This window comes from Aspergillus costaricaensis, assembly GCF_003184835.1.
Source record: "Aspergillus costaricaensis CBS 115574 unplaced genomic scaffold BO79scaffold_4, whole genome shotgun sequence".
In the NCBI taxonomy this organism is placed as follows: Eukaryota; Fungi; Ascomycota; class Eurotiomycetes; order Eurotiales; family Aspergillaceae; genus Aspergillus; species Aspergillus costaricensis.
Window position 1 is genome coordinate 819,912 of NW_020291804.1, and position 26,209 is coordinate 846,120.

The following is a 26,209-nucleotide window of genomic DNA, read 5'->3' on the forward strand; positions in this document are numbered from 1 at the left end:
ATAAAATAAATAAAATAAATAAAATAAATAAAATAAATAAAATAAATAAAATAAATAAAATAAATAATATATTAAACTACCATAGATAATTCTATGCTAATAAGTCAATATAGAAATCCTGATTAATTTTTATATAATATTATTTAAAAATACAGGTGCTCTCTTATAAATTAATAATAATGATTAAAATTTCTTATACATTATAAATAAAAATAATAATCTAGTTAATAGCTCTAATTCTAGATATAATAATTAAAATATATTAAAAATTATAAGCTTTAATAAATTAATAATTAATAAAATCCACTTCACTATAGTTATCTTGATCCATAAAGATTTTAAGGCTGTTTCAAATATAAATAAAATTATAAAAATAATATATAGTTCCTACTATAAATAAAAAAAATAAAATTATAGGTAACTTCTCTACTTTTTTCTTTAAATTTAATAAAAATTAATAAGTTCTAGCAGATTAAATCCTCTTGCTGTTAGTAAGATATTAATTTATAAAATATTAAATATTTTTATATATAAAATATTATAATTAATTACTATTTTTTCTGATAAGATTTTCCTTTTCATTCAAGATATCTTTTTTAATTAGTTTATTAGTATTCTCTTAAAAGTATTTATATAATTTATAGTTATTAAATTAATTATTATTTTATTTATACTTTCCTCTATTTTTTTATATTTTATAATAGTGAGTAGTAATAGCCATTATTTTATTTTATTTTTTTAATAAATATAAAATATATTTTTAAATATAATAATTTAAATTTAATAATAATTTAATAAAATATAATAAAATTTCTTTCTTCTCTGTCTGGCGAGGAAAGTATCACTTTAAAATATTAAGATAAATATAAAATTCTTTTAAATCCTGGCTATATCGCTGGTGAGTCTATTTAAATCAAATTATAATATTAATTTTTAAATAATAATATTTTAAATTAATTATAAAGATTTAGTCTTTGAATTAAAGTTTTATTTTTTATAGATTTTTTAAAAATTTTTATTATTAATAATATAGTACTATCTTTGCCTGTATAATAACTTTATATAATTAATAATAAAAAGAATTTTATATTTCTCTAATAAATATTTTTTAAAAATACTTTTAAATATATATTTTAAATTAGTAATCTTTTCTTGATATTTTTAAAGATTAAAATTTAAAATAAAACAAAAAATATTCTTAAACTTAATCTTTCTCTTATTCGTTTCTAATTTAAAGAAGGATCGGTAGTGCCTTAATAATATTTTTTTTAAAAATTATTTGATTTAACTGATAAACATGGTCTTCTAATTATTAGATTTTCTTAATAATAGAAACAGTATTCAGGGATAATTCTAGATTAATTTAATTATAAAAAAACTTTATTTTTTATTATTTTTGATAAGTAGCATCTTTATTAAATAATTAAAATAAAAAGGATTAGAATATAATAAGATCTACTTATCAGGATAAAAAGTCTGTTAATTAAATAAGAAATTAGCTATAAAATATTATATATTTATCTAGTAATAATAAAGATAGTCTATATCCATAAAATAAACTAATTTTTAAAAAAATAATAGCTTATCACAAAATAATCAGCATCTTATAAATATTAGAGAAGTATAGAATTGTTATTAATAATCTTACAACTCTTATAACTACTACAATATATTATTCCGATGACCTTGACCTCGATAGCTGGGTTATTCTATCACAAATATAAAGAAATATATATAAATAATTACAATAAATAAATAAGATTACATGTAATTAATAAAGTAGATAAAAACTATGTTATATATCTCAGTCATGTCGCTCGCCATCATATCTTGTAATAAAGTAATTGATATTATAAATGAATATTAGCAGATTCATTCCTTATTTCAATTATCAGTCTGGCTGTAAACAATTATGATTGGTTAGAATTGTAATTACTAATAGTTGTCTTAGATAAAATATTTCTCAATTATTTCTTACTGAAATAAGTTAGAAGGATTAAGATCCATTAATTCTTGTAGCCTGTAATAAATAAATATATATATATATATATATCTTGTCTGATAGATTTATTAATAGTAATAATAAAAGATGTATAGTATTATACTCTTAGTCTAGTAGCACTGGACTAATGTCAATAATGATTTATATAGAAAGATCCTGTAAAAGATAAAACAGATTATAAAATCATATAAATAAAATATTTCGTACTAAATTTTTTATATATTTTAAATCATATCAGGCTTGCCGGACATATGGAGAGCACGCAACTGAACCCGGACGTTACCAGCACAACAGACAACGTGTGGAAGTATATGGGCCGAACAGCTATACTTGAAGCATCATACCTTTCCGGCTTACTGCTTCCTCGATGTGAAATCCGAACACGAGACGGTAAAGATCGCGCAGCCAAAGATGTTGCCCGCTCTGCATCATCACTTCAACAGCGCATGCCACATCAGCTGCACCCGCTCTAGCTGAGGGACCCACACTCCTAAATGTCGGATCGAATGCTACCAATTGCTTGTAATTCTTCAGGAGTGCAACCTGCCATGGCATGGACCCAAACGCGTCCGAAGAAAGAGACTTGACGAATGAAGGAAAACTATGTGGCCCGACGCGCTGGAATCCGCTATTTATTGCGGCCTGGGTCACTAATATCCGAACACATGCCAGGTTTGGATCCCGGGATGATGTCTTCACCGTCTGCGTGGAAGATGTTTGTTCTGAAGACTGGCTTTGACCCGAAATATTAGACGAATTAGACGACCAGGCGTGCGAAGACTGACCTGGGCCTTGGCCCAAGACGAAGATATTCTGTACTGGTGCGTCATCGGGCGACACGGTTGCGGTATCGTCGAATATTGTTGTTGGTGTCTCGGGGTTTCCTTGTTGATTTATCAACTCATCAACCGAACCAGAGTCCAACGGTTTCGGTTTTTGAACGACCTGCGTAGTAAAGGTTGCTTGACTTGGCCGGGGTGTACCTCGATCAGAGTTTCGAAGAGTACGTTGAGTCCAACCTTCACGGAAGATATCGCATAGTTCCCAACAAGCCTGAACTGCAGAACCAAGCAATTCCTCACCTAGCCTTTTACCTTCTTTGATACTCTGACGTATGCTGAAAAGCATTTCTGCTAGGGACCAGCAGGCGCTCAAAAGGGAGTCTGTTTCTGATACAAGTGTCCTTTGTTTCATCAGGCGGTGACATATAGTGATGTAGAAGTCCAAGGTTCTTTCTCTGAAAGCATCTGGGAGGTTACGGTCGTGTGTATTGTACAGATGATTGTTCAGCTCGAAGCTAACACGGAGAACAGAATCGGCATTCTCGTCGTTTCTGACGCGGGTCTCGAATAGTGTTTGGCAGAAGTCTCTGCAAAGGCCAAGCGTTGGGTTGATTTGCGGTGCACGATCATCATTATGACTGTCGTACAATTCCTGGCACAATCGCCAGCACGATCTCCAGACGTCCTCCCGAGTATCCACAGTGCATCCTTGACGTTCACGGTGTATGGAGCTTAGCGTTGCCAGTGTATTGCACAGAGCCCAGCATTCAGCCAGAGCTGCTTGTAAAGCACGAATCTCTGATTCTTCATCAGAAAATTGTACAACTTGTGAGTGGTGACTTTCGGGTTTCCCATTTGTATGTTGGCCAGCCTCTTCAGCATTCGCATTTCTTGTGGAAGCCAGTTCTCTATTGACCGAGGGCCTGGTGAATAATGGCTGTTCCTCGCAGTGATTTACGGCCATTTCTGATACTTTATGACTGGTGGAATGGACATATTTACCAATGTCGAGGAACTCCTGCCTTGTTTGTGCACGTGGGGTTGCTCGTTCAAACCAGTCTCTGGCTGGTTGAATAGATGTAGTAGTCAGCGGCGGTGGTGATGTCGGACCATATTGATTCTCCTGATGCCCGTCAGTACATCCATGTACAATGACCAGAGGATCAGTACCTTGGCCGACTGTTCAGGTCCAGTGCTCACGGAAGGAGGTGCCACCACGTTTGATGCTAAGGTCTCTGCTCCATCTGACTCTGACTGTGAAGGGCTGCTAAAGTATTGCACGCCATTTACCTGTTTATACCAACTATAGTTAACCGTGCAGTTCACACAGCCGATGAGGTGCATTGGATGGTGGTCACTCACAAACTCGCCGAACCCAGTAGGTGCATGTATCACAGACTTTGGAGGCTCGTCCTCATCCGACTTTGTTGGGCTGCTGTTGGAAACCGCATTCATTGGCTGTATCTTACCAACACATCTAAAGTCAATGTAAAATTCGGATTTATACTAATCACTCTTGCGTCGGAGAAACTTGCACATACTGTAAGTTCAGTTTTAGTGGTATTGGGTGTGTGCGACGACTGGGTTGTTGCTGTCGGAGGCACTGCTTTAGGTCGAGTGTCAGATATGTGAATATCATTGACGACCGACTTTTTAGTGTGGCTAGGTTGCTTGGGTCTTGAAGGTGACTCTTCACTGTATTTTACCCCTTCGTCAGATGAGCTGCTTATACTTCCGTCGGGCCTGGAATGATTAACATAGATATTGGTTGGCAACGTGTTTTATAACTTACATCTTGAAGACTATTCGCGAAGCAAGATACGAGCAATGAATGTCCAATCCTCGTAGAAGGGAGTCAGAATGATAATCATGTTGTGGCCTATGATGATTGATTTAGCAATCCGAGTTGAGATCGACTCATGGCGCATAGGAGTCCAAGCTTAGTGGAGGCGGATGAAGGTAAATAGTAATTAGTTAGTATCCGTGCTGTCGGTTGGTTGACTAACGCCAGCGGGGTTGAGCTCATCCTCACTGAAGGGTGCTCTATAATACCTGATAGTACCGCGCTTCCTGTTCCTAGTGAGCTTAGCCTGTGATACGCTATGCATGAGGCTAGTTGGTAGGCCTATCATGTACGAGGTACAGGCTTTCCAGCCCCTTCATTGCTACCGTAAATTCGTATGTGGCACACACATATTGATTGCCCTGATCTTTTCGGATTATCACCCAAGACAAGCATGCAAAGGCAACGATATGTACGGTTCGAGTGCTTGCTCCGCCTAGACCACTTTGTATTGGCTGGATAGATGGCATTCGAGGGATAACGAATTATCAATGATTTAATTTTTAGAAGTCCCTTGGTTTTGAACTGACAAACAAGAACACAAAACACAATCTTATTGAGAGCATACGAAGCATATCATTAACCAGTACTGGAAAATAGCCGCTGGAGTGTGATGATGAGCAACAAATCGTGACCTTTGACCAAGGCATTAGATAACAAACAGCCATTGGCCATAAGTACTAGTTGTAGGTGTAGTAAGTAGTACTATGGTGGGGTACCCCGGCTTATTATTGGTCCGTGTACAATGGATGTTATGGGGTCGTACTACTCGGCGCTTCCACACGCACTTACGATCTTAGCCTATTGTACTCCGTAGTATCTTGTATTTAGCCCACCATCATGTGAACAGAACAACAGACAGCTGCCCTATGGCGCGGTTTCCTGGTATTTGCACCCTGTGCCCTGTGCCTTTTCGTTATGCGATTGGCAGGAGAAGTATCGGGACTGCAGTACTACTTACACTCGACAAATCAGAGACGGACAGTGAGCGAAGCACGGCGCAAGAAGGCACACCTGTTTGATTAGGTTTGACTTAGACTATCACGCAGTAGCTATACGGCTCCACCTCTTATCTCTAAAGATCCCGCCGTGCGCACTTACATGGCTTATCAGCCCGGAGCACCTGATATATTAAGAGCTTTGGCCGGTAGTTCACGCAGCGATTGATCTCATTCGTCCTCCCGCTAATCACGAGTATTTGCGGTCGATAGGCACTAGTAGTACTGTTTCAGACCAGGCCAGATGCCATTCTGAGATGAGCTTTGCCTACAGCCCAGCCAGTGTAACCTGCCAGTGGTACTTGAACAATGTATATAATCACTAGGCTTAAAAGATTGCCATACTGGCCCCCGCGGTTCATAGATATCGTTCGATTAAACCGTGAAGTCGATAATGAAAGTTTAGCTGCTCTGATATACATGATCGCTACTCCGTACTCGAACATATTTGACCCATGAGACCAAATTTGGCCCAAGCCGCCGAGCGCAGGGATATGTAGCTATTCTTCACCCGCAGACAGAGAAATAGCCATAAGTATGAGTGCAATCAGCGTGCTCAAAGACTTCGGTTAACATGTGTCACACCGTGATAGAGCTGGCAAGACGTTATATGACTCCAAATCAAACGCTGACCACTTCATGAAGTTCAGGAAGAAACCAAGCAAAGCGTGAGGTGGCAAAAGAGAGAAGAAAGATGAAACATATAGACCGTCCATCCTCTAGCAATGCCATGCAAGCAAACAACCCATTCAGGCCAACGATCTCTGGCAGTGGATTCTGGTTCTGTACAAGGTCGTGAATGTATTGATTGCACCATATGAGGAAGCAACAGAGATATTCCCCCACTTATGGATGTGCGAGTAAAGCTCCTGTTCATATTTGGTTCTTCGCCCGGTCTCTTTCAGTAGGATTATACCTATTGAAAATATGAGTTCCCACGTGCATGTACTTCCAGCCAGGGGTTCACTTACCGTAGGAGTTTCTCTATCAAATCGACATGAGTCATAATCATTCTGCGGCAACAGTACCGCTTGCATCCAAGCTGATCCATGGCGTCACTTTCAAGCTCCAGTTAGTTTGTCGCCATAGTTAGAAATTCGACTACCAATACCTACCCATCGGGTATACCCTCATCAAGAAGTTGGAGATAGCGCTCCCAGAGATCTCCGACAACCTGGAATTTACGTTGCATGAGATTCGAGAAGCGCAATAGGGTATCAAGTGCCACGTACCTTGCCGCAAGAAAAACAGCGGACGGGGATGATCATTTGGTCTGATTGTTTCTTCCGTAGAAAACGTTTCCTGTTGGTAAATTAAGTATAGAGGAGTCAGATTTATCAGAAAGCGTTTGGAATCTTGACAGCCGGAGAAAGGTAGGAATTGATGTTTCTGTCTTGGTCCCTTATTGCTGGTACTCGCCAAAGACAATGAGTGCAGTTTTTGTCTGCCATCAAATTGCCCGAGACGTGCTCCGATTGAACAAACACTAGACCGCAGCCCCACTTGTTGCTTTTCTAGAACCAAAAATACCGCATATATTACTGTTTCTTAGTGTTAAATTACCGCTATTCTACAAAGGGAATGACCGCACCTGACAGGATGATAAAAAAAAAAAAAAGTAGACAACGGGACTGGAATTTTGTAGGCCAGGCCGTCATCAACACTATCGACCCTACTACGCCAGTGTATGGACGATTAACATTGGAGCCTTGGAGTCTTTAAGCCTTTATCACAATTCATCGGATTTTTTATAGATTTCTGCCTTTTCCTCCATATCAACTTACCAATGCGCAATACTCAAGACCCAAAACGACCGTCAAAGAGATCCCGAGTTGGCGATGCGGCTTTAGGAAAGACAATGCAGATTGACGATACACGAGTCAAGCGACGTCGCACATCACAAAGCAAGAACGATATCAATAAGGCGCACACGCCGGCCACAAGCAACTCAAAGGAAAAGCATGGGGTCGAAGAGCAGTGTACATTAGCCCGCTCTATGTCTACTGTACAGAAAAGCGAACCGCAATATGAAACTTGGTCGTCTACCAGCATGGTAGCTGGTCAGTACAGCAACCTAGATCCAATTTTTACGAGTGATGACGAGTAAGTTGAATGCCTACCATGCAACTGAAAAGTTTTCTAAGCTCCTCTCCATGTTAGGTATCTCCTCCTTGGACTCGAGACTGCAGTCCATGTCTATTCTCTTGCGACTTCGCGCCTTCTTCGAACACTTCCATCAACAGCTGGAGATAGCATAACTGGATATAAACTCTCTCCGGCAAACCCAAACTTCCTCTATGTGTTTACGTTGAGCGGTTCTGTGACCAAGTGGGAGTGGCTCTCTGGCGAACAATGCTCGTCTTGGGAAGTAGGTCACAAGACGATTTCTGTCGACGTGTGCCTTAGTGATTCTGGGAACGATCTATTGCTTTTCATTTTGGAACGCAAGGATGGAAAACGTGTGATCGCGCTCAATGCCTCCCCTAACGACGCCTCACAGTACATGATTATACTCGAAACACATGTTCAGATCACTAACCTCAAGGTTGCATGCCAAGGCCAATTTATTGTAGCATACAGCGACCGGCATGTGTTTTTCGGCTGGACAGGGCTTGTTCAGCCTTCCGATTCTGTTCGTTATATCTGGAAAGAGGTCAACTTGCCTGTCAGCGTCATGTGCATTGATGTTCGGCAATACACAGCGTCGAATCGCCCTGGAGCGCAGGGGTCAAAAGATCGGGATCATGCGGAAAAGGTCGATCTAGTCTTAGGTGAACGAAATGGTTCTATTCTCATATACTATGACATCCTGCGTTTTGTCAAGGATGAGGGAGGTCGTCAACATGAAAGAAACCTCACTCCTCGGCGCCTTCATTGGCATAGGAGTTCTGTGAACAGCGTGCGTTGGTCTAAGGATGGTAGGTCTCCCAACCAGAACATCAAGATAGAGACAATTTCACTGATGAACCTGTTCAACGAAAGGAAACTACATCATAACAGGTGGCCATGAATCGGTCATGGTGCTCTGGCAGCTGGACACCGGTAGAAAACAATTTTTGCCTCATCTTTCGTCTCCGATCGGCAACATAGTTATATCTACAAGCGGGAATCTATATGCCGTCAAATTAGCGGACAACTCGATTATTGTCCTGTCAGCGAGAGAATTACAACCTTTCTCTACCATAACAGGGTTGCAGCTGTGTTCCAAAACTGCAAAGGCTCATGGCAAGATTTCACCTGAAGACCAGCCCCTGTTCGAGTGTGTTCCTGCTGCAATGCATCCACAGAACCTCGATCACCTTATTATAGCTGTCCCCGCCTCTCGTCAGATGACTCAGGAAAGTCACCCCCTGGTCAATGCCTCCATGCTTCAAACCTACGATATCCGTACCAACAGCCATATTTCCCGTCAAGCTCTTGCACGCACCAACGCGACTACGTTGAAGATTGGCCCTGATGGCTCTCACATAGTTACTCCGGACGTTACCCACATCAGTGTTTCCAACGATGGTAAATGGATGGCCACCGTCGACAGTTGGAGCCCCTACATACGAGACATGCAAGCGCTGTATCATGGGGATTCAGGAAATAATCATCCTTCGGATGGCTTCCAGGAAACTTTCCTGAAGTTTTGGAGATGGAACAATACTTCCAACCTGTGGGAATTGGTTACCCGAATTGACGGACCCCATTTCTGTGACAAAGGTTCCGTGCGTGTTTTGGATGTTGCAGTACGGGCATACAGCGCGGAGTTTGCGACCATTGGTTCAGATGCAGTCTTGCGTTTTTGGTGCCCGAGTACTAGGCAGCGCAGTGGCTTAAAATCTGACAACCCAGAAGAGCCTATGGAAACCTGGAAATGTCGGAGAGCCATTGATTTGAAAACTTACATCGATGTCGGCATGGCACACTCACTAGGTGCAGCTTCCATAGAATTTTCTCAGGATGGGTCTGTTCTTGCCGTCTGCCTGGGATCCAATGCATGCCTCAACTCCGGACTTGCTATATTAATCGATGCGCAAAATTGCAGCGTCCGTTACAGCAGAGTCGGTTTATATAAGGGCATGCCCTGCGCGGCTGCGTTTGTCGGGTGCAATCTTGTTATAGCATCCCAAGAGGCAGTCTCCGTATGGGATACAGTTGATGATATTGTCAGGGCAGTCAAATTGCCTGGGTCCGGAAGCGTTTCGTCCAAGCAGCCTCGTTTGCTGGCTGCAAGCTCTGAGACTAATACCTTCGCTGTGTCAGTACAGTGCCCACAGAATCATCAGCATTCAAAGAAGAGCCGTATGATCCGATCTTCTATACAGGTATACGATGTTCCCACATTAGCGTTGCTGTCGGAAACCACCCTTGGGCATCATCCAGTTGCCTTACTATCGGCTATGCACTCGAGCGATTATGTTGTTGTTGATGTTGCGGCCAACGTCCAGCGGATTGGCCGTCTCGATCAGAGCTTCCAGAGCAATGGTCATTCGCGTGACCTTGGTTCTCACCTTAACTCGGGACTTGGAAATCTGTTCGGCCAGCATGGTCGTGGGAAGTCTCAAGATCCACAGCACATTAGTACTGGCTCGGACAATCAAATTCAGCAGAAAGAACTGGCTAACGTCTTCGGTGATGCGCCGCCCTTCGTTATGCCCCCCGCCAACATGATCTTCCGCAATGTGGTAGATGCTCTTTCTAGTTAGTTTCAGTTAATCAGGAAATAAATCTTGAGACAGACTATGATTTTACATCGTTACGTTGCTCTACATATTCAAAACTGTAATTTCACGTCCTTGCTCAGCTCCTTAAGGAGTTATGATGGCATACTTCAGTATGTTGTTCGGTGCTTACTTTCACTTATGCTGGACAAACTTCGCTGGGGTTCTGCTGGGTCTTCGCAACAGTTCATTATCTCCCCCATTTCCCTCCGTTGCATTCTGTTCTATCGTTTGTATAGTTATTATATATGTTGTGTCATATTTAATTTCATTTCCATTTCCAATCACATTTTTATATATATAAGTATAGCGGGGGGAGACTGAGGCGAATGGAATGAGATTATCAGAGTATCCCGGCAGCATGCGTTATCTTGAGATACCTAAAATTCTTACTAGTAGGGAGTAGGAGTAGCCCTGTACACCACTGGCACATATGCCCCAGTGCTTTGTATATGTAATCATAAACAAGATCATATCACATACCTAGATCAACTTCACGCTAATCTTCGAATCCTTCTTCGCAATTTGAAGATCCTAGTTCGTAACCACGTTAAAAAGAGCACCCATGTATTTTTAGGTTGTGATCTCCAGGTCTCTGGGCATGATTCTGACTGCGAAGTTGAAGGTTGCGGCTTGTCAGATACCTCCTTTTGTCCGTCCTCCAGATCTACGTCATCACCAGTGAGCCTGGTCTGCAGATGCTGTTTTCCCCTTTGCTTTGTTTGCTTTTCCTCTGCCTTCATCTGTTGAGCCTCAAACCTCCATGTTTTAGCTGCCTCCTTCTCTTCGAAAGCCTGACGTGCTGCTTGTACCGTAGCCGCCCGAGCTATAGGATCCATGCTCGTACGCGTCTTAGATCGGAAAACAAAATCCAAAGATGACCTAGATACCGGTGACGTTGTATCCAAGGTGCTTCCGTTGTCTCGTGAGTATCCGAAAGATGAACGGCCGGTTATATTCGTCTGAGAAACCCCAGGGGACCTCGTGGAAGAGCTATCATGAGTCTGTAACGATAGTCGGGGTGTCTTGCTTAGATTGGTTGTGCCCGGCTTGAAGGACTCTAATCCTGACTGTGTCGGGGAATTGCTCCCCGCAAATGGATCCTTGGGAGAATCATCGCTCTCAAGTATGGATGCTTGGCACGATTGATTTAATGGTGGCGTATAAGCACGTGGAGCGAGACGCATGGGATGAACATATTGTGAGCCTGGTTTATTCATGGCCGAACTGCTGGCTGTGGACGCTTGGGACATTGCACTTGTAGATTGACGATAAAAAGCCGAGGGGCTTTTCCCCGAGGGAGGATGGCTAATCGTTTCAGTCCCAACTGATGCCTTGTCGTATTTCGCATAAATGCCTAAGCCTTCCTGTTCGAATGATGACCGCGAAAGGTCGACTGTGGTCGGCGATGAGCCACCATATGATGCTTTCCTGAGTAAGGGCATTCGCGGCATTTTAATCCTCGCTGACTCGTACTTTCACAATGACAATGATGATAAAGCCAGCCTAAGCACCCAACGTAGTAGTTATGGATATATAATCGATACGAATCTTCCAGACGGCTCGTTGAAGTAAACACAGTTAGGCGAGTTTGCTCGACGAGATCAAGAGAAACACCCTTCCCTTATGGTGAACTTGATCTTCCAGGTGCAATCAGTGGAGGCGTGCAACTCTCAGAATCGCTGAAATAGGAAGATCAGTGAGGCAGGACTTTATCTTCATTGCGATGCGACCCTATCCGATCCTGTAAACTGGACTGTTTTCAGGCTCACTGAACGAGAATAACTGCGGCCAAACGGACCGGTCGCTTGGTCCTAAAACGTGGAGCGAAGGATGCAACTGAAGTTCGTAGAAGTCGTCTTCGGAAGTGCCGTATGAGCCAGTCACAAGTTAACTCACTGAGACAGCCGGTTGTCTCGATTTCCAAGCCACTAACAGAAGCGAAAAAGAGAAAAAGAGTTCAGTGGTTCCTTACGCAATGCATTGTCGGCTGAAATGTAACAAAAAAAAAACAGACACACCAAGACACTTGGTCGCAGAGAAAGGTAGTACGAAATAGAAAGATGGATAATCCTGATGACAGGGTGAAATGGCAGCGATGAAATACGGTAAGTACAATATGAAAGTCAACAACAGACACTCGAACCCTTCAAAACTCCAAGAGAGCGTGAGGGTAAGACGAGACCAGTACGATAATAGATGAGCCGGCGAAGCAAGTCTTTAAGAGGCAAAGCAATGGTGATCGGTGTCGATATCAGGCATCTCCGTCGAAAAAGGCAAGGGAGTAAGAGGAGATAAAGGAACTGCAACAAGTACCCGGGGGTTGGAGGGGTTGTATGTTTGAAGGGTAAGATGAAGAAAAGTAGGAGATATTGAGGGGGGAGGGAAGCGGGGAAAGAGAGAGAGAAAGAGAGAGAGATGGGCGAGGGAGGAGGAGGAGGAGGAGGAGGAAGGAAGAAGGAAGAGGCTAGGAGACGTGATGGTGGTAGTTCGCAGTAGTAGTGGTAGTAGTGAGGTAAATAGTGGAGGGAATTCTAAATCTGGGAAGGCGGCGGTGAAGTCGGCGCGACGCATGCGGATTGCGGAGGCGTTTCTACAACTCGACTAGCCGGCTCTTCCGAACGACGGGCTGATATTTGAATTTTGCACGTCCTCGGATAGTTAGCTAATCATGAGATGATCATAATAATTAAGTTAGCTAGGTTATTAGTGATGATAATGATGAGATGAGCTCAGAGCAGTTAGGTAACTGTCTAGAAGGGAATACGATGTATAGAGATGAGAGTTATAACTAACTAGTAGTTAGTTACCTGATCATGTAGGTATACTGACTATGTAGTGCTGATTACGTCTAGACCGACTCGTCAGGTTCCCGACCGGGACAGACCAACGATCTACACTTGCACTTTCCCTTTCCTTCAGCATAGGGCTTCGAAGTACTAGTACTGTCTTGTACGCCTGGAGACGAGGCAGTATCTACTACTTGGTTGCACTAACCTGACACTCAAGGGAAAGATACATCCTATAAGTAACCTATGAACGGGTCGCGTTGCAACAATCGGATTTGTATCGCGCGTATTATACTCTGACGAGGGGGCAACAATAAAGCAACGTGACAAGCGAGTACCTATACTGACCATCGCAAAGGTACAAAAGCAGGCTACATGGAGGACCGATATCCATATGAGTATATTTAGGCCAGAAAGCAACCCTCCCTCAATCCCTCTCTTTCTCTTTCGCACGCGCGCTCTCTTTTCTTAGCGAAGGTGGCAGAAGACAATAGACGATAGTACTGAGGCCAAGATGGGATGTTTATTTGTCCACTACCATGCTATATGCGTATCTGTCTGAAACCAAGTAGATATTGGCTTATCAGGAGATTGACTTGGGTGCTTACCATTCCTTAACTTCACCTGGCGCCGGTGGCTCAACCCGCACAACTTTATCGCAGTTGAGCAAGCAAAGGGGGTCGTAAGCTAATTTGAGCTACGGGGCGTAGAACCCTGCATTAGTACGAGTTTCATGTGTTATGGCGGAACATGGATGTATGGCTACTCACCCGGCGCATAGCATCCACTGTAGACTCCCCTAGTTCATGTTGCAGGTAATCCCGCTTGACGAGACCAACTCCGTGCTCGCCAGTAACTGTACCTTCTAGTTCAACAGCCCGCTTTACCATCCGATGAACCACAGCCTCGGCTGTTGCTTTCTCGTCTTTATTGAAGAGGATTATCGCTGCCGCGCGTTAGAGCTCATTCCAATTGGCATGGGGGTATTGAAAGGGAGGTATCCATACCATGAAAATTGCCATCTCCGACATGACCGCACATTCCCGCCAACAACCCACTTTCAGTCATGTCTTGTTTGGTGGCCTCGATGATTTCGGGTAATTTGCTTATAGGGACAGCTACATCAGTCGTCCAAACGTGGTCTTCAGGACCTCGCCTCATAGACATAACGCTCCAAAGTGCTTGTTTCCGGGCGCTCCAGAGTTCTTGCATTTCGCTCTCACCTCGGGCAAACTCGAAGGACCGACCCGCAGTAGAAGAAACAATCTTCTGCACCATGTTTATTTGCTCCTTGACGCCAACAGGCGTACCCGCAAACTTGAAAAATATGGTAGGCGCTTCCTTCCAGTGTCGGCTGGTGGACTGACTTTCGTTGATGCACTTCATCTGCACGTCATCCAAGATCTCGACCCCAGCTACTGGGATGCCTTCTTCCACCACGCGAGTCACGCACTCTGCTGCATTCTGTATTGTCGAGAAACTCGCGACTGCGACATTTTGGCTCTTAGGTTTGACCGTCAGCTTCAACGTAGCCTCGGTCACCAGACCGAGGGTGCCTTCACTTCCAATAAAGAGTCTTGTAAGATCGTAACCAGCGCTCGACTTCCGTGGACGTTGCCTGGTTTTAATGATGGTCCCGTCGGCAAGCACTACCGTCAAAGAAAGCACCCAATCACGCATAGTGCCATACCTGTAGGCATTGGTTCCCGAACAGCCCGTGCCAATCATGCCACCGATCATAGCACCAGGGCCCGGATCCGGGGGAAAGAAAAGACCATCCTGAGCGATATGTTCATTCAGCTCCTCCCAGCCAACGGCAGGCTGGACCACGACGTCTAGATCCTGCTTATGGAGACCCAGAATACGATCCATACGACGGAAATCAATGCATACACCACCCCGCGTGGGCGCAAAATGGCCCTCCAAGCTGGTACCGCCTGAGTAGGGGGTTACTGGAATTAACCGTTGATGGCAAACCTTCATGATCCGAGATACCTCCTCCGTAGTAGATGGGTAGAGGATGAGGAACGGTCTTTCTCCCTCTTTCAGGGCGTAGGAAGACCAGTCGGAACCCGCATGCATATCCAAGTCGGCGTTTTGTGTGGAAACATTGTCTTTCCCTAAAATTTCAACGAAGTCCGCCCAAGCAGCCTGTAAATTTGAGGGAGAAACGTTATGTCGCGGTGACTGTATATCATAAACGGGGCTTGTTGACGAAGTGGGAAGCTCAGCAGGTTTCAAAGAGCCCAGATAGTAAGCCCCAGTGCAGAAGAAGGCCAATGCTAGCACAATGACATCAGCAATCAAGGTCTGGAGAGCTCCAGAGATGTTTATGGAGCGGGCCTCGGGCATTAGACATACCGAACATCAACGCCGCGTTGCGACTGCCCTGGGATTGGGACTGGAACTGTGAATATCGTTCCTGTTCAGCACGCTCACGTTTGAGGCGTTGCTGTGTACTTTCGTATAATTGATGCTTGAAAGACTGAGGTTTCTCATCGGCGCGATGGGGAACGGACCATTGCAAGCCTCTCCTCTGAGATCCTAAGCATAGCGGATGGCTGAAGTAGCACCCGGCCCTTGGGAGAAGAACGCGCATGGCGCCCCGCGAACGAAGGTAAGAATCGGCTCTAATCATGATGGGGTAACCGGCGACAGATAGCATGGAAGAGGGACCCTTGTTAAGACAGTAATCTTCTAAGGTGAAACCATCGCGTGGTAAACAGATGGATCCGCAATCAAGCCAGGCGCAAACTATGAGAACTGAGGGAGAGGCTGGCCGACGGTACTGGGAGACGGAGGAACATGAGTATCCGGATTGATGGATGGATGGTAGAACAGATGGTGGATTGGAATGATTGCTAGCTAAGTTGGACTAAGCTTAATGCGGTAAGGCTGCGCTGCGGTAGCTCATCTACAAAATGCTAAAAAAGTAGTTCCTAATCAGATAGTTTACCAGCCAAGGCACTCTCTACTACCCCGTATGCAAGGCATTCTTTTATTAAGCTACCCGAATAATGTATTGAGTTGCAATATAGTCGGAATAGGCCATACTCGCTTCATTACATACCAATAGGACTACCTACACGCAGTCCTTCATTTGAATGCCCGGTACTACTTCGTACTAGTTGTAAGTCAATCTACTGCACGTCAGCCCGTTAGATTGTGCCAACCATAATTATTGGAGTGTACTGAGTAGCGCATTTCCCTCAGTCATTGGATGATTATGGACCGAGTAAACCAGTCCATTGACCAGCCCGTGGTAGAAATTAGTTTGCCAATTATTCTACACCCGAGCATTGAAGAGTATATTTGGCTAGGTAAACTAACTACTTTTTAGTATTAACTAACGTTATACCACCTGAAATACTTACTAATCAATATAGCCGGTCAGCTGCCTTCTCCGGGTAAATTTGGCGCTGCGCCGGTTAATTCTGGACCAATGAAGGGCTTTCCACCCCGCCCTCTCTACCCCATACCTTAGTACTTACGTCGATACCTCCTACCAAGCTACCCAAGATGGATCCAGAAGCAACAAAATCCCTAGGGCGACATATCCGCAAACTAAGAAAAGACCGAGGGAAAAAGGATAAATAAGGAAAGAAAGCGTAAATTTCGAAAGCTGAAAGTTCAGTGACGATATTCGTTTTTCTAGCCATACTCCAGCTCAAGAGCCTTACCTCCTACAACATCTCGAGTCAGCTGGCTTTCTCCCGTGTGCCTCTTTCTTTTCGCCCATCATGAGTACCCAGAATACCAGCGCTCAGGTAAGTGCATTAAACAGTCATTTTATAGGGTCAATGGTGGCTCATCACACCCACCATGAACTCAAAGTGGCACAATTTGAATGATCGCTAATGACCTCAATCACTACCAGAATCTTTCCTTCGTTCTTGAGGGAATACACCGCGTCAAGTTCGAAGACCGGCCAATCCCAGAGATAAAAGATCCTCACGACGTACTGGTGAACGTCAGGTTCACTGGTATATGTGGTAGTGATGTGCGTATCACCAAAAGAATTGAAGGCCTGCCTAGCTGACATGTCGGATATTTTCATCCTCAAGGTTCATTATTGGGAACATGGCTCCATTGGCCAATTTGTTGTCAAGGATCCTATGGTCCTGGGACACGAATCTTCCGGTGTTGTCAGCAAGGTTGGCTCTGCCGTTACCAGTCTAAAGGTAGGAGACTGCGTTGCGATGGAGCCAGGAATCCCATGTCGCCGCTGCGAACCATGCAAGGCGGGAAAATATAATCTCTGTGTGAAAATGGCTTTCGCAGCGACACCTCCATACGACGGTACCCTGGCCAAGTATTACGTCCTGCCCGAAGACTTTTGCTATAAGCTTCCTGAAAGCATCACCCTACAGGAGGGTGCACTTATGGAGCCCCTTAGTGTTGCCGTCCATATCGTCAAACAGGCTGGGATAAACCCGGGTCAATCAGTGGTAGTCTTCGGTGCTGGCCCGGTTGGACTTCTCTGCTGTGCTGTGGCGAAGGCTTACGGTGCGTCCAAGGTTATCGCGGTTGATATTCAGAAGGGTAGGCTAGATTTTGCCAAGAAGTACGCAGCAACGGCCACGTTTGAGCCAGCTAAAGCCGCGGCGTTGGAGAACGCTCAACGGTTAATAGCCGAAAATGATCTAGGCTCGGGTGCAGATGTTGCCATTGACGCTTCAGGAGCGGAGCCCTCGGTTCATACAGGCATTCACGTTCTGCGTGCTGGGGGAACATATGTCCAGGGCGGTATGGGCAGAAGCGAAATTACCTTCCCAATAATGGCGGCTTGCACCAAAGAACTGAACGTCAAGGGCAGCTTCCGTTATGGGAGTGGTGACTACAAGCTTGCAGTCTCCTTAGTAGGTAGTGGAAAGGTGAACGTGAAGGAACTGATCACGGGTGTTGTCAAGTTCGAGGATGCCGAGCGAGCATTCGAAGAGGTTAAAGCTGGAAAGGGCATCAAAACGCTTATTGGTGGTGTCGATTCATAAAATTCGTCAGACATTAGCAACATAGCAGACTGCAACCAGTTGCTTTGGACGTCAGTTATTCCTCACGCTTTCTACTTCCCTATCAGATGGCTTCCAGGTTTGAGGCCTTTTGGATCACAGGATGTCAACTGCGAGGCATCTTTAGGCAATTGGTTCGGTCCAGAAAATATGATCATTTAACATATCTCTCGTGATCTTGAGAAACTATATCCCCGCTTCAGTTTGTGCTGGATATGACTTGGCCATCACAAGCCTGTGCGTCCGAAGTAGTCGTAACAAAGCTCTTGAGGATAGCTGGCTGGATAACACACCGCAATAACAGTTGATAACAATCAACTTCTGGAATGCATATTCAAACTCAAATAACTCGTTTATTGAACATGGTAGTCACAGTGCTTGACTATAGGGGGTATCATGCTGCACGAACCAAGCCTACTGGCCTTCAGTCACCTCACAAATAATGAGAGGTCAACAAAGTAAGCTTTCGGCCGAAATGACGCAGTGCTCTTCCACGACATAATTTGGACAACCGATCAGCCGTTCTGTAAGCAAAGTCAAGATGCGGTGAGCTCAGTATATCGTGGCAGGTTGAGACCAGTGTCGGGTATAATCACCGGAAAACATATGAAAGGAAAACCGCGAATAACAAAGCTGTTGATTAGTGGTAACTCGGGCCAAAGAATACTAGCAGCAGCCGCGACCTCTCCTGTGGTGCGAATCGCTCAAGCGAAATACATCTTCCCATTCCCTCATGCCAGTCTTCCAATTGTTAGTAGTATTCTTTCTTGAGTGTCTGTGATGTAATTGGACAGCACCGTCGTCGAGCGACATGCGACTTCGAATGCTGGAACCATCGCTCGTGCCATGGCCATAGAGAGCCCCGTCACCGTATTGAATCCCGCTGTGGGGGTCGTCCGGGTCAATCTCGCCCAACTCGATCTTTGTGAGAATTATCCGGGCCAGCCGGTTGAAGAGCTCTTCTACGCCCTCACCCGTGAGAGCTGAGATCTCGACTGCAACAGGAATGTTGGACTTAGCCGCCCAGTGCGAAGTCTCTTCGGTACTGACCTCACGACCGTGAGGTGCATGCGTGGCCGTCATTCTCGTTGTGGTATCATAGTTTGAGCGAACGGAGCCGCCGCTTGATCCAAATGGGAAAGACACCTTGCTGGATGTACTAGACGGTGTGGGAGGTGGGCGTGCATTGTCGTCAAGGGAATCGCAAGGTGGTACGGAGTCGGAGGCAAGGTCTGACTTATTACCGGCTAGTAGGACGCTCAGATTGGGGGAAGCAAGTGCACGTGCATCCATGAGGAACGTGGGAAGAGAGACAAATGACGCGTGAGATGTTATATCATAGATGAGAATGGCCCCTGCAGCTCCTCGGTAATACGACCTGGAGACAGATCGAAACCTCTCCGTTCCAGCGGTATCCCACAGCTGCAATTTGATCCGTGTTCGTCGCGGCCCGGTGCCTAATTTGACGATCTTCGAGGAGAATTCAACCCCAATCGTTTGAGATGACAGCACTCGCCCTAAGGTAGAAAGGCATATTAGCGAACGCGTCCAACTCCGGAATGAGCGTGGGAAACCGGGAGGGTTGGCATAGGTTTGTAGATGGGGGTGATGGAGTTCCAATCCGAGATAGGGTACCGTACATTCGCTCTTCACAAATCGGTGTAACACGCAAGACCTGCAATAGCGAAGATATCAGTGACCGACGAAGCCTGAGGAGGTGCCACGGATCATTATCTTCAGTATCAGGACTTACTTTCCCGCCCCGCTCGGCCCTAGAAGAATGACCTTGGCCAGATAGTCATACATGCTCTCGAGCTCCTACATGGTATTAGATGCCGCTAATTGAAAGGGGCCTTATGATGGAAGCGGGCGCACTGATGGCGGAGAAAGATCAACACGATGGGATAGCGCCGCCATACATACCTGATTACTTTCGGGGAGAGAAGCAGTCGACGAAGCATTTGAGAGGTTCCTTTGACGCACCATGGCGCCAGAAACAAGCCATCTAATGGCCCGCTGAATGGTAAAGGGGTAAAAGAAGGAGGGCGGCGAAGAGTCTAGGTACTACGGCGGGTGGTACCTTGGTAGAAAGGACTTGCCCACGATTCGCCGTTCATGCGGGCTCGGGGTAAAAAGTACTAGTAGTAGTGGTAGAACTACTATCGGCATTCCGGCACCTGCCACGCCCCTGGCTTATCCACTAATCCACTTATCAAGCTGCTCTATCTTTATCTATGCAACCATTGACTACAAATTATACTAGTTATGGATGTCGATATCTCCGAGGTCCTCAGCGGCGAGTTTTGTCCTTTTCATTCTTCATTTTCAGTCTTTTATTTACAAATATGGTTCACCATTTCCTCGTCCGGAATCCAAGAATATATCCCCCAGCAAAGCTGGAGTGCGTTCTAATAAGCCAACCATAACTGCAATGCATGTTTCCACCCCAATGGCCACTTCCACAGTAGAATTCACAATCACTCCCGGTCACCATACAGACGACAATTTCTCTGGCACACTGCTAGTGATGCCTTTCACACATGCGAATCATGGTTGTCCATCCCTGGCAACATGACCTATCCATGCGATGATTACACCAGCAGCACTGCACCGTAGTCGGAGATTGAGACCTTGCGGCAGAGGCAGGAGACTTGGTACTTGATGAATCGGCACACTGTCCTGAAAAACTATTTTTGCGTATTTTTGAATCAATACATTCTTGGCCAGCACGTGGTTCACCCTTGTCAGTGGAGAGCTTATGCTCTTTGGCGACTGAAGATGTGCTCGGCGAAGTGAATTTCGCATGCATTTTCGATGGCAGATCGTGCCAATGGCCGCAGTGACAGCAGATGACAAAGAGCATTTTAAACGGGCCGACTGTCTGTACATTTTTCAATTGCTCAATGCGTCCGTTCATTCGCCCTTCCGGCATGTTGCATAAATCGGAGGTTGAAGCTCCCACACTGAGCGACACATCGTTGTCATTATTGTCCAATGTACTTGGTACAGTGTCATCAGTGTGAGGAAAGCTGGCTGGGGCAATGCCATCCTGTCGAGGAAGCGAAACAGATGAGCAGGCTTCGTCCGCAGTGTTGTAATCTTCTGATCGTGGCTCTTCAGAGGATGCGGATATTGACGAAATTGAACCTCTCCGTTGTGTAAGCTTGCTCTCATAAGGCATATGACAGGCTTCAGGTCTCTGCATCCTAGGAGCACCCTGAAAGCTCTGGGCTAGGTTTTGACAAGCTTGAGTTCTATAACGCGGTGGAGTACCTTGAGATTCTAGGTGTCCGTCCCGACCTGCATGCTTCGCCTGGTAGACGATTAAATCAGTTAGGCTGCCATTTGTGTTGTGAGTCCGAGAATCCGACTTCTCGACTCCAGGCTCTCGGCATGTCACTGCATGAGCTTCATCTTGGTTTGTAAGAATGCACTTGCTCAAAGGTGTTTGGAGATGGTGACTAGCCCACGTGTAGCCAACAACAGAGCGCTCCTGCGGGTTCCCAACGATACTGTGAGGCTGTGCAAGGTCTCCTTCGCCTTTATCCTCGTATCTCCCGGATAGACGCCTTGTAACATCTGGATGTGTCCGCTTATACTTGGGATCTATAGCCTTGATAGAATCCATGGGGTTTGATTTATCTTCGATAGGAGCTTGCAAAGTTGTTGTGTTTGAAGTCTCCTTAGCATTTGAAGACAGCTTGGATCTGCTGTCCACAGTTGAGGCCACTGTAAGGGGTGATGAAATGTAGCTCTTATACGGTCTCTGAAAATAACGGTCCGTGGAAGTTCTGTTCGGTGCAGCCCTCAACGAATTGGCTTGTAAGTTAGTCGATGACAGTCCTAGTGAACTTGAAGTTTTTCCACCATCAGCTGCCACCTGAGCTATGCGAGTGCTTTTGTAGCTACCGCGAGCATGCTTTTCCCGTTTATTCAGCAGTTCCGGGGAAGACACCGTCGATGACCGACGATGTCCAGATAACCTCACGTTGCCAGACTCCCTACTTTTAAGGTTGAGGGTTGCTGCGAAGGACAAGCGGTCCAGGTCTGTAGGGACAGGAAGACTAGGGGCTTTCGATGCTACCCTTGGCGCGTTACTGTCGATGGTAACGAGGTGGTCTTGTACAGGGCTTTGTTCGTGCGACAAATTGTGTTCGATACTGCGAGGATCAGGCCCGGTAGAATCATTTGCCTTAGATTCTGTACTGGTAGGATTCGCCGGCATTAGCTCCCGCATGGGCGCAGGCTCAGGTTGGTATGGGGCCAGCGCGTTGTTGATGGAGAGCTCTTTAGATATCACGGCGCCGAAGCGATTAGGCATCTTCACGGCAATGTGAGATCGAGCTGCGTGCGGTCCCGAGTGCAGTCCAGAGTGTGATTTTTCGGCGTCAGCTGGTAGTTTAGTTGGATAATCTCCGTCACTTCTGCTTAGGGAATTTGAACGTGACCGGGAACCTCGCCTCGAACTTGAGAAGAGAGAAGAGAATCGGCGTGATGGGCGAGACTCATCTTCACTCACACTCGATGCCCTACTTGAGCTTCTTATAGGTTGTTTTTTGGTAAGGCGCCGGGACTCTTTCTGCTGTTGGCTTATCCCATGGCGTTGCTCGCTCTTTTCGAGGTTAAGAAACCTCTTCTCAAGCTCCAACCTTTCTGCTTCTAGGCGCCTTGTAGCCCTTCTTTCATTCCTGTCCGTCGCCTTGTTGATCGAAGTAGCGGGGCTGAATGACCCGTGCTTGCCAGAAGACATATCCATGAGGGAGGATGAGTCGGACAGTTGCAATGTTCCCTGGCTGATAGTGTGTGCTGATGACTTCACGAGCTCATTGTCAACCAAACCCGGAAAGGTTGGACCTTGGGCTATACGTGAACCGACATCTTCATTTGTTCTTATGAATGATGCGGATCGACTTGTACTGCCGCCTAGGCCAACCTGGTCTGTCTGCTGTGTCCCCTCTCGCTCTTGCCCGGGGGTCCTTATGGTTTGAGCCTCTATCGCATCCGACGATCGCCTGCGCCTTTCCTTCTTTGAGGTATTAACATGAGGCACATCTTGTCCCGACAAGGCAGAGAGTTAAGGTAGGTAGGAGGAAACTGGTGTATTGGCAACTCGCTGGGACGATGACCCTAAAAAAAAAAAAGAAAAGAAAAAGAAAAAAGAAAAAAAGAGAGAGAGAAAGAAAGAGAGAAAAAAGAAAAACCCTTACATTCACATGTTTATCCAAATGGAAGACCCGTTGTAGCTGCTGTGAGAGAGAAGACCTGCGCTGTCTTTTGGTATGTCCTTTTTCACTGCTGTCCATCTCGGCCGCAATATAGTGTCTCTCGCGGGGAGATTCATGCCAATGCTCATTGCCCGTGAAGATTTATCATCACCAGTGGCCGACTGTGACTCGAGAAATAGTTGATGGGAGACTAGGATTGTCCTCGATTGAAAAAGGATGACTGCAGCTTCGAGCGCATGTATATAGTGAGAGTATGTGTTGTGTAACAACAGTGACTAATTGGTAGCCAGCAATATGGTCGGATGAGATTCAGGACCGCTCGAGCACTCTAGAGCACATCTTTATGCATCTAAGCAGCTCTACCAGGTACTAAGTCAAGAATCAAAGAGATGAGCATGTGCATGAACTTGAAAGAAGATCATTGCGCAGGCCAAGCAAACAGGTAAGTCGGCAAGGGGCCATCGATCAAGCAGTCATAACCCAAACCAAGTGAAGGGTCACGGTCGCACATTCAACTGGACACTGGGCGGGCAGTAAGCAAGAGCACTTAGGCGCAAGGCAAACAGAAATTAAACGAGCTTACTACTGGGTCTACTGAAACCTCAGCTGGTTGCTGTAGTCAGGCACGGTGGGGGGTAGGGCAGGCATTGTCGAGCCTATGCCTCTTCTGGACTATACATAAAAGGTTGCATCTGAAACAACAATCCCTAATTAGTTATCAATCATAAAAACCCAAGACCGATTTCCTCCTCACTTTGCCTACTCATACCGCTTTTTCTTCCATATCGATCCCAACATAGTGTGCGTCTGTCTCCCTTCATCCACAACAAATCCCTCCCCGCAGTCCCAATGTGGCTGGCTCCACGGGGTTATTTAAATTTAGTAACGGGAAGGGTCCAACAACCACCTAAGCAGAAATGTTTGTATGTCCAACTATATATGCTTGCAGTAATTATATATATATATAAACATATATTAGAAAGGACAGTGTAATTATGTTCCATGCTTAAGCGAAAAGATACCAATGCTTATCTGCTCTTTGTGAGCACTAACTCCGGTGCATCCATTCTGCTCCTTTGGCTTAATTTTGCTTTCTGACCAGAAATCAGCAAAGTGTGAGCTCATGGTTCAGCATAGCCACCCGCGCGACACCCGCCCCAATAGAGCATCCCTACATTAGCCTGCTATCCTATATCAACAGCTGTCACTCCAACATACGATATAAGTTCAACAGGATTAATATATATGAGTCTCAAACGCGATCATTAAGGGCACTTCTTCCTGTCTATATTGGTCTAATTGTTTTTTTTTTTTAAGCTGCAAATGGCGGACCACTCTAAAGCCACGTCTCAAAAAGCACAATCTGAGTATACGATGCCTATTGCCTCACCTCCGCCATATTCTGCTTCTGCAACTACTGGAACCGGAAGTCAAGGGCCCCTCCTTTATCACAACTGGCAGGAGACTGTGCCCGATACAGCAACGCTTCCACCGCCACCGATCGCTGGGTTTTTCTCCTCAAGTACAGGAAATGCCTCCTGCGACGATGCAGAGCGTGCCCACGCTTTTTGTGATAAGCTTCCCCTGAATATTCCCGTCAAGCCATCTGATGCTCTGTACAAATCTGCTCAGGAATACGATCTGAACCCTGCAGAGTCACCAAGGTTTGGTGGGAAGCTATCCGTTGTCAACAAGGGGCACTGGAAAGGGTCCACAAGAGATGGGAATGTCGACTGTCTTCTAACTACAGATTTGCCCCTCTACTTCTCCCTCAAGGATTCTCCATTGCTTACCAAAACAAGTAAAACTATTTACTTTGAAGTAAGACTGCTTGGCCTCCGCGTAGGTCCGCAAGGACAGTCTGCCGAGGCCAGCGGGTTCTCTATTGGGTTTGTGGCACAACCATATCCCAACTGGAGATGTCCAGGATGGGAAAGGGGTAGCCTCGGAGTCTTCTCTGATGATGGTTGTCGCTTTGTGAATGACTCGTGGGGTGGGAAGGGGTTCACGAGCAAGTTCAATGTAGGAGAGACAGTTGGTTTGGGGATGACATTTCACTTCCCCACCATGGCCACCTCGGTTTCGGTGGGTGCAGACACGAAGGTTGATGTCGATATCTTTTTTACCCGTGACGGTCAGAAAGTCGGGGGCTGGAACCTTTACGAGGAGTTGGATGAGGATTCTGGAGGGGTAGAGGGTCTAGGAGGAGATTTCGATCTGTATGGCGCCCTCGGACTATTCGGAGGCGTGGATTTCGAGGTTTTATTCAATCCTGCAGATTGGTTATGGGCTCCTGGAGAGGATATCTAATTGTCGCCATTCTGTGCCTTACATTGCTCCGGTAAACGCAAGCCAATGCATGTAACTCTGTCTTAGTGAACGTTCACGGTATGTTAGCTAATTACACCCTGGAAGAGTAAGCGAAGAGTTGTTTCCTTCAAGGCCGTTTGACACAGTAGAAAAAAACGCGTAATACGGCAATGTGTTTCGATCATTCTAATTTGCCTGGTCACCTTAGCTAGCAGTCTATCAGAGTTATAGACAGGAAACTAATAGCTGTGACATAGTTAGGCACAGAAGACGAATGATGATATAGAAGCGTATTACCCAGACAAAGGCGTTTTATGAATGGAAAAAGATCGCCATATACATCCTTGCCGGTTGTAATACAAGCTACTAGACTACACGCATGACAGAACACCGTTGGTGCCGTGGAGATGTTCTAGAAAGACACATGCAGAAATGGCTTGGGGAAGAGAGGGTGTACCCTGTTGATACGCACACATTAGTGTATCGGGGGGAAGCATGGTCTGCATCCCCGTCATTGCCTGGGGATGCTTATGTTACCAATAGGC

The 26,209-nt window shown here is 45.5% G+C and overlaps 10 protein-coding genes across 10 annotated transcripts; 3 read left to right on the plus strand and 7 right to left on the minus strand.

Annotated features, from left to right (window-relative positions):
• Positions 1–2,326: 2,326 nt before the first annotated feature.
• Positions 2,327–4,239, minus strand: BO79DRAFT_225054 (uncharacterized protein; the record flags this gene model as incomplete). Its single annotated transcript, XM_025683712.1, has 3 exons — positions 2,327–3,907; positions 3,955–4,074; positions 4,147–4,239. 3 exons carry the CDS (start codon positions 4,237–4,239, stop codon positions 2,327–2,329), a joined length of 1,794 nt encoding a protein of 597 aa, XP_025543587.1.
• A 202-nt stretch (positions 4,240–4,441) lies between these two features.
• BO79DRAFT_56004 (uncharacterized protein) lies at positions 4,442–5,256 on the minus strand. Its single transcript, XM_025689420.1, has 3 exons — positions 4,910–5,256; positions 4,577–4,850; positions 4,442–4,479 (listed from the first exon to the last, which is right to left on the minus strand). The coding sequence occupies exons 1-2, from the start codon at positions 5,095–5,097 to the stop codon at positions 4,664–4,666; spliced, it is 375 nt and encodes a 124-aa protein (XP_025543588.1). The 5' UTR covers positions 5,098–5,256; the 3' UTR covers positions 4,442–4,479; positions 4,577–4,663.
• Positions 5,257–6,498: 1,242 nt separating this feature from the next.
• Positions 6,499–6,893, minus strand: BO79DRAFT_138693 (DNA-directed RNA polymerase core subunit RPB10; the record flags this gene model as incomplete). Its single annotated transcript, XM_025678166.1, has 4 exons — positions 6,499–6,541; positions 6,597–6,683; positions 6,741–6,799; positions 6,858–6,893. 4 exons carry the CDS (start codon positions 6,891–6,893, stop codon positions 6,499–6,501), a joined length of 225 nt encoding a protein of 74 aa, XP_025543589.1.
• Positions 6,894–7,281: 388 nt separating this feature from the next.
• BO79DRAFT_284992 (WD repeat protein) lies at positions 7,282–10,420 on the plus strand. The gene is made up of 3 exons (XM_025688306.1): positions 7,282–7,728; positions 7,786–8,543; positions 8,608–10,420. The coding sequence occupies exons 1-3, from the start codon at positions 7,412–7,414 to the stop codon at positions 10,314–10,316; spliced, it is 2,784 nt and encodes a 927-aa protein (XP_025543590.1). The 5' UTR covers positions 7,282–7,411; the 3' UTR covers positions 10,317–10,420.
• A 281-nt stretch (positions 10,421–10,701) lies between these two features.
• Positions 10,702–11,785, minus strand: BO79DRAFT_188334 (uncharacterized protein; the record flags this gene model as incomplete). The annotated part of the gene is made up of 2 exons (XM_025680588.1): positions 10,702–11,360; positions 11,403–11,785. 2 exons carry the CDS (start codon positions 11,783–11,785, stop codon positions 10,826–10,828), a joined length of 918 nt encoding a protein of 305 aa, XP_025543591.1. The 3' UTR covers positions 10,702–10,825.
• Positions 11,786–13,445: 1,660 nt separating this feature from the next.
• Positions 13,446–15,930, minus strand: BO79DRAFT_235341 (FAD-binding oxidoreductase). Its single transcript, XM_025684469.1, has 4 exons — positions 15,482–15,930; positions 14,128–15,402; positions 13,891–14,066; positions 13,446–13,817 (listed from the first exon to the last, which is right to left on the minus strand). The coding sequence occupies exons 1-4, from the start codon at positions 15,783–15,785 to the stop codon at positions 13,725–13,727; spliced, it is 1,848 nt and encodes a 615-aa protein (XP_025543592.1). The 5' UTR covers positions 15,786–15,930; the 3' UTR covers positions 13,446–13,724.
• A 718-nt stretch (positions 15,931–16,648) lies between these two features.
• Positions 16,649–18,350, plus strand: BO79DRAFT_188341 (NAD(P)-dependent alcohol dehydrogenase). The gene is made up of 3 exons (XM_025680589.1): positions 16,649–16,887; positions 16,998–17,120; positions 17,185–18,350. Exons 1-3 carry the CDS (start codon positions 16,861–16,863, stop codon positions 18,109–18,111), a joined length of 1,077 nt encoding a protein of 358 aa, XP_025543593.1. The 5' UTR covers positions 16,649–16,860; the 3' UTR covers positions 18,112–18,350.
• Positions 18,351–18,388: 38 nt separating this feature from the next.
• Positions 18,389–20,191, minus strand: BO79DRAFT_207188 (putative Ras family GTPase (Rab4b)). Its single transcript, XM_025682128.1, has 4 exons — positions 20,053–20,191; positions 19,883–19,947; positions 19,770–19,804; positions 18,389–19,646 (listed from the first exon to the last, which is right to left on the minus strand). The coding sequence occupies exons 1-4, from the start codon at positions 20,113–20,115 to the stop codon at positions 18,796–18,798; spliced, it is 1,014 nt and encodes a 337-aa protein (XP_025543594.1). The 5' UTR covers positions 20,116–20,191; the 3' UTR covers positions 18,389–18,795.
• A 289-nt stretch (positions 20,192–20,480) lies between these two features.
• Positions 20,481–23,849, minus strand: BO79DRAFT_166592 (uncharacterized protein). Its single transcript, XM_025679326.1, has 2 exons — positions 23,337–23,849; positions 20,481–23,155 (listed from the first exon to the last, which is right to left on the minus strand). The coding sequence occupies exons 1-2, from the start codon at positions 23,430–23,432 to the stop codon at positions 20,651–20,653; spliced, it is 2,601 nt and encodes an 866-aa protein (XP_025543595.1). The 5' UTR covers positions 23,433–23,849; the 3' UTR covers positions 20,481–20,650.
• Positions 23,850–24,574: 725 nt separating this feature from the next.
• Positions 24,575–25,704, plus strand: BO79DRAFT_207189 (SSH4 family protein). The gene has a single exon (XM_025682129.1). The coding sequence runs from the start codon at positions 24,678–24,680 to the stop codon at positions 25,662–25,664; it is 987 nt and encodes a 328-aa protein (XP_025543596.1). The 5' UTR covers positions 24,575–24,677; the 3' UTR covers positions 25,665–25,704.
• The last annotated feature ends 505 nt before the right edge of the window (positions 25,705–26,209 follow it).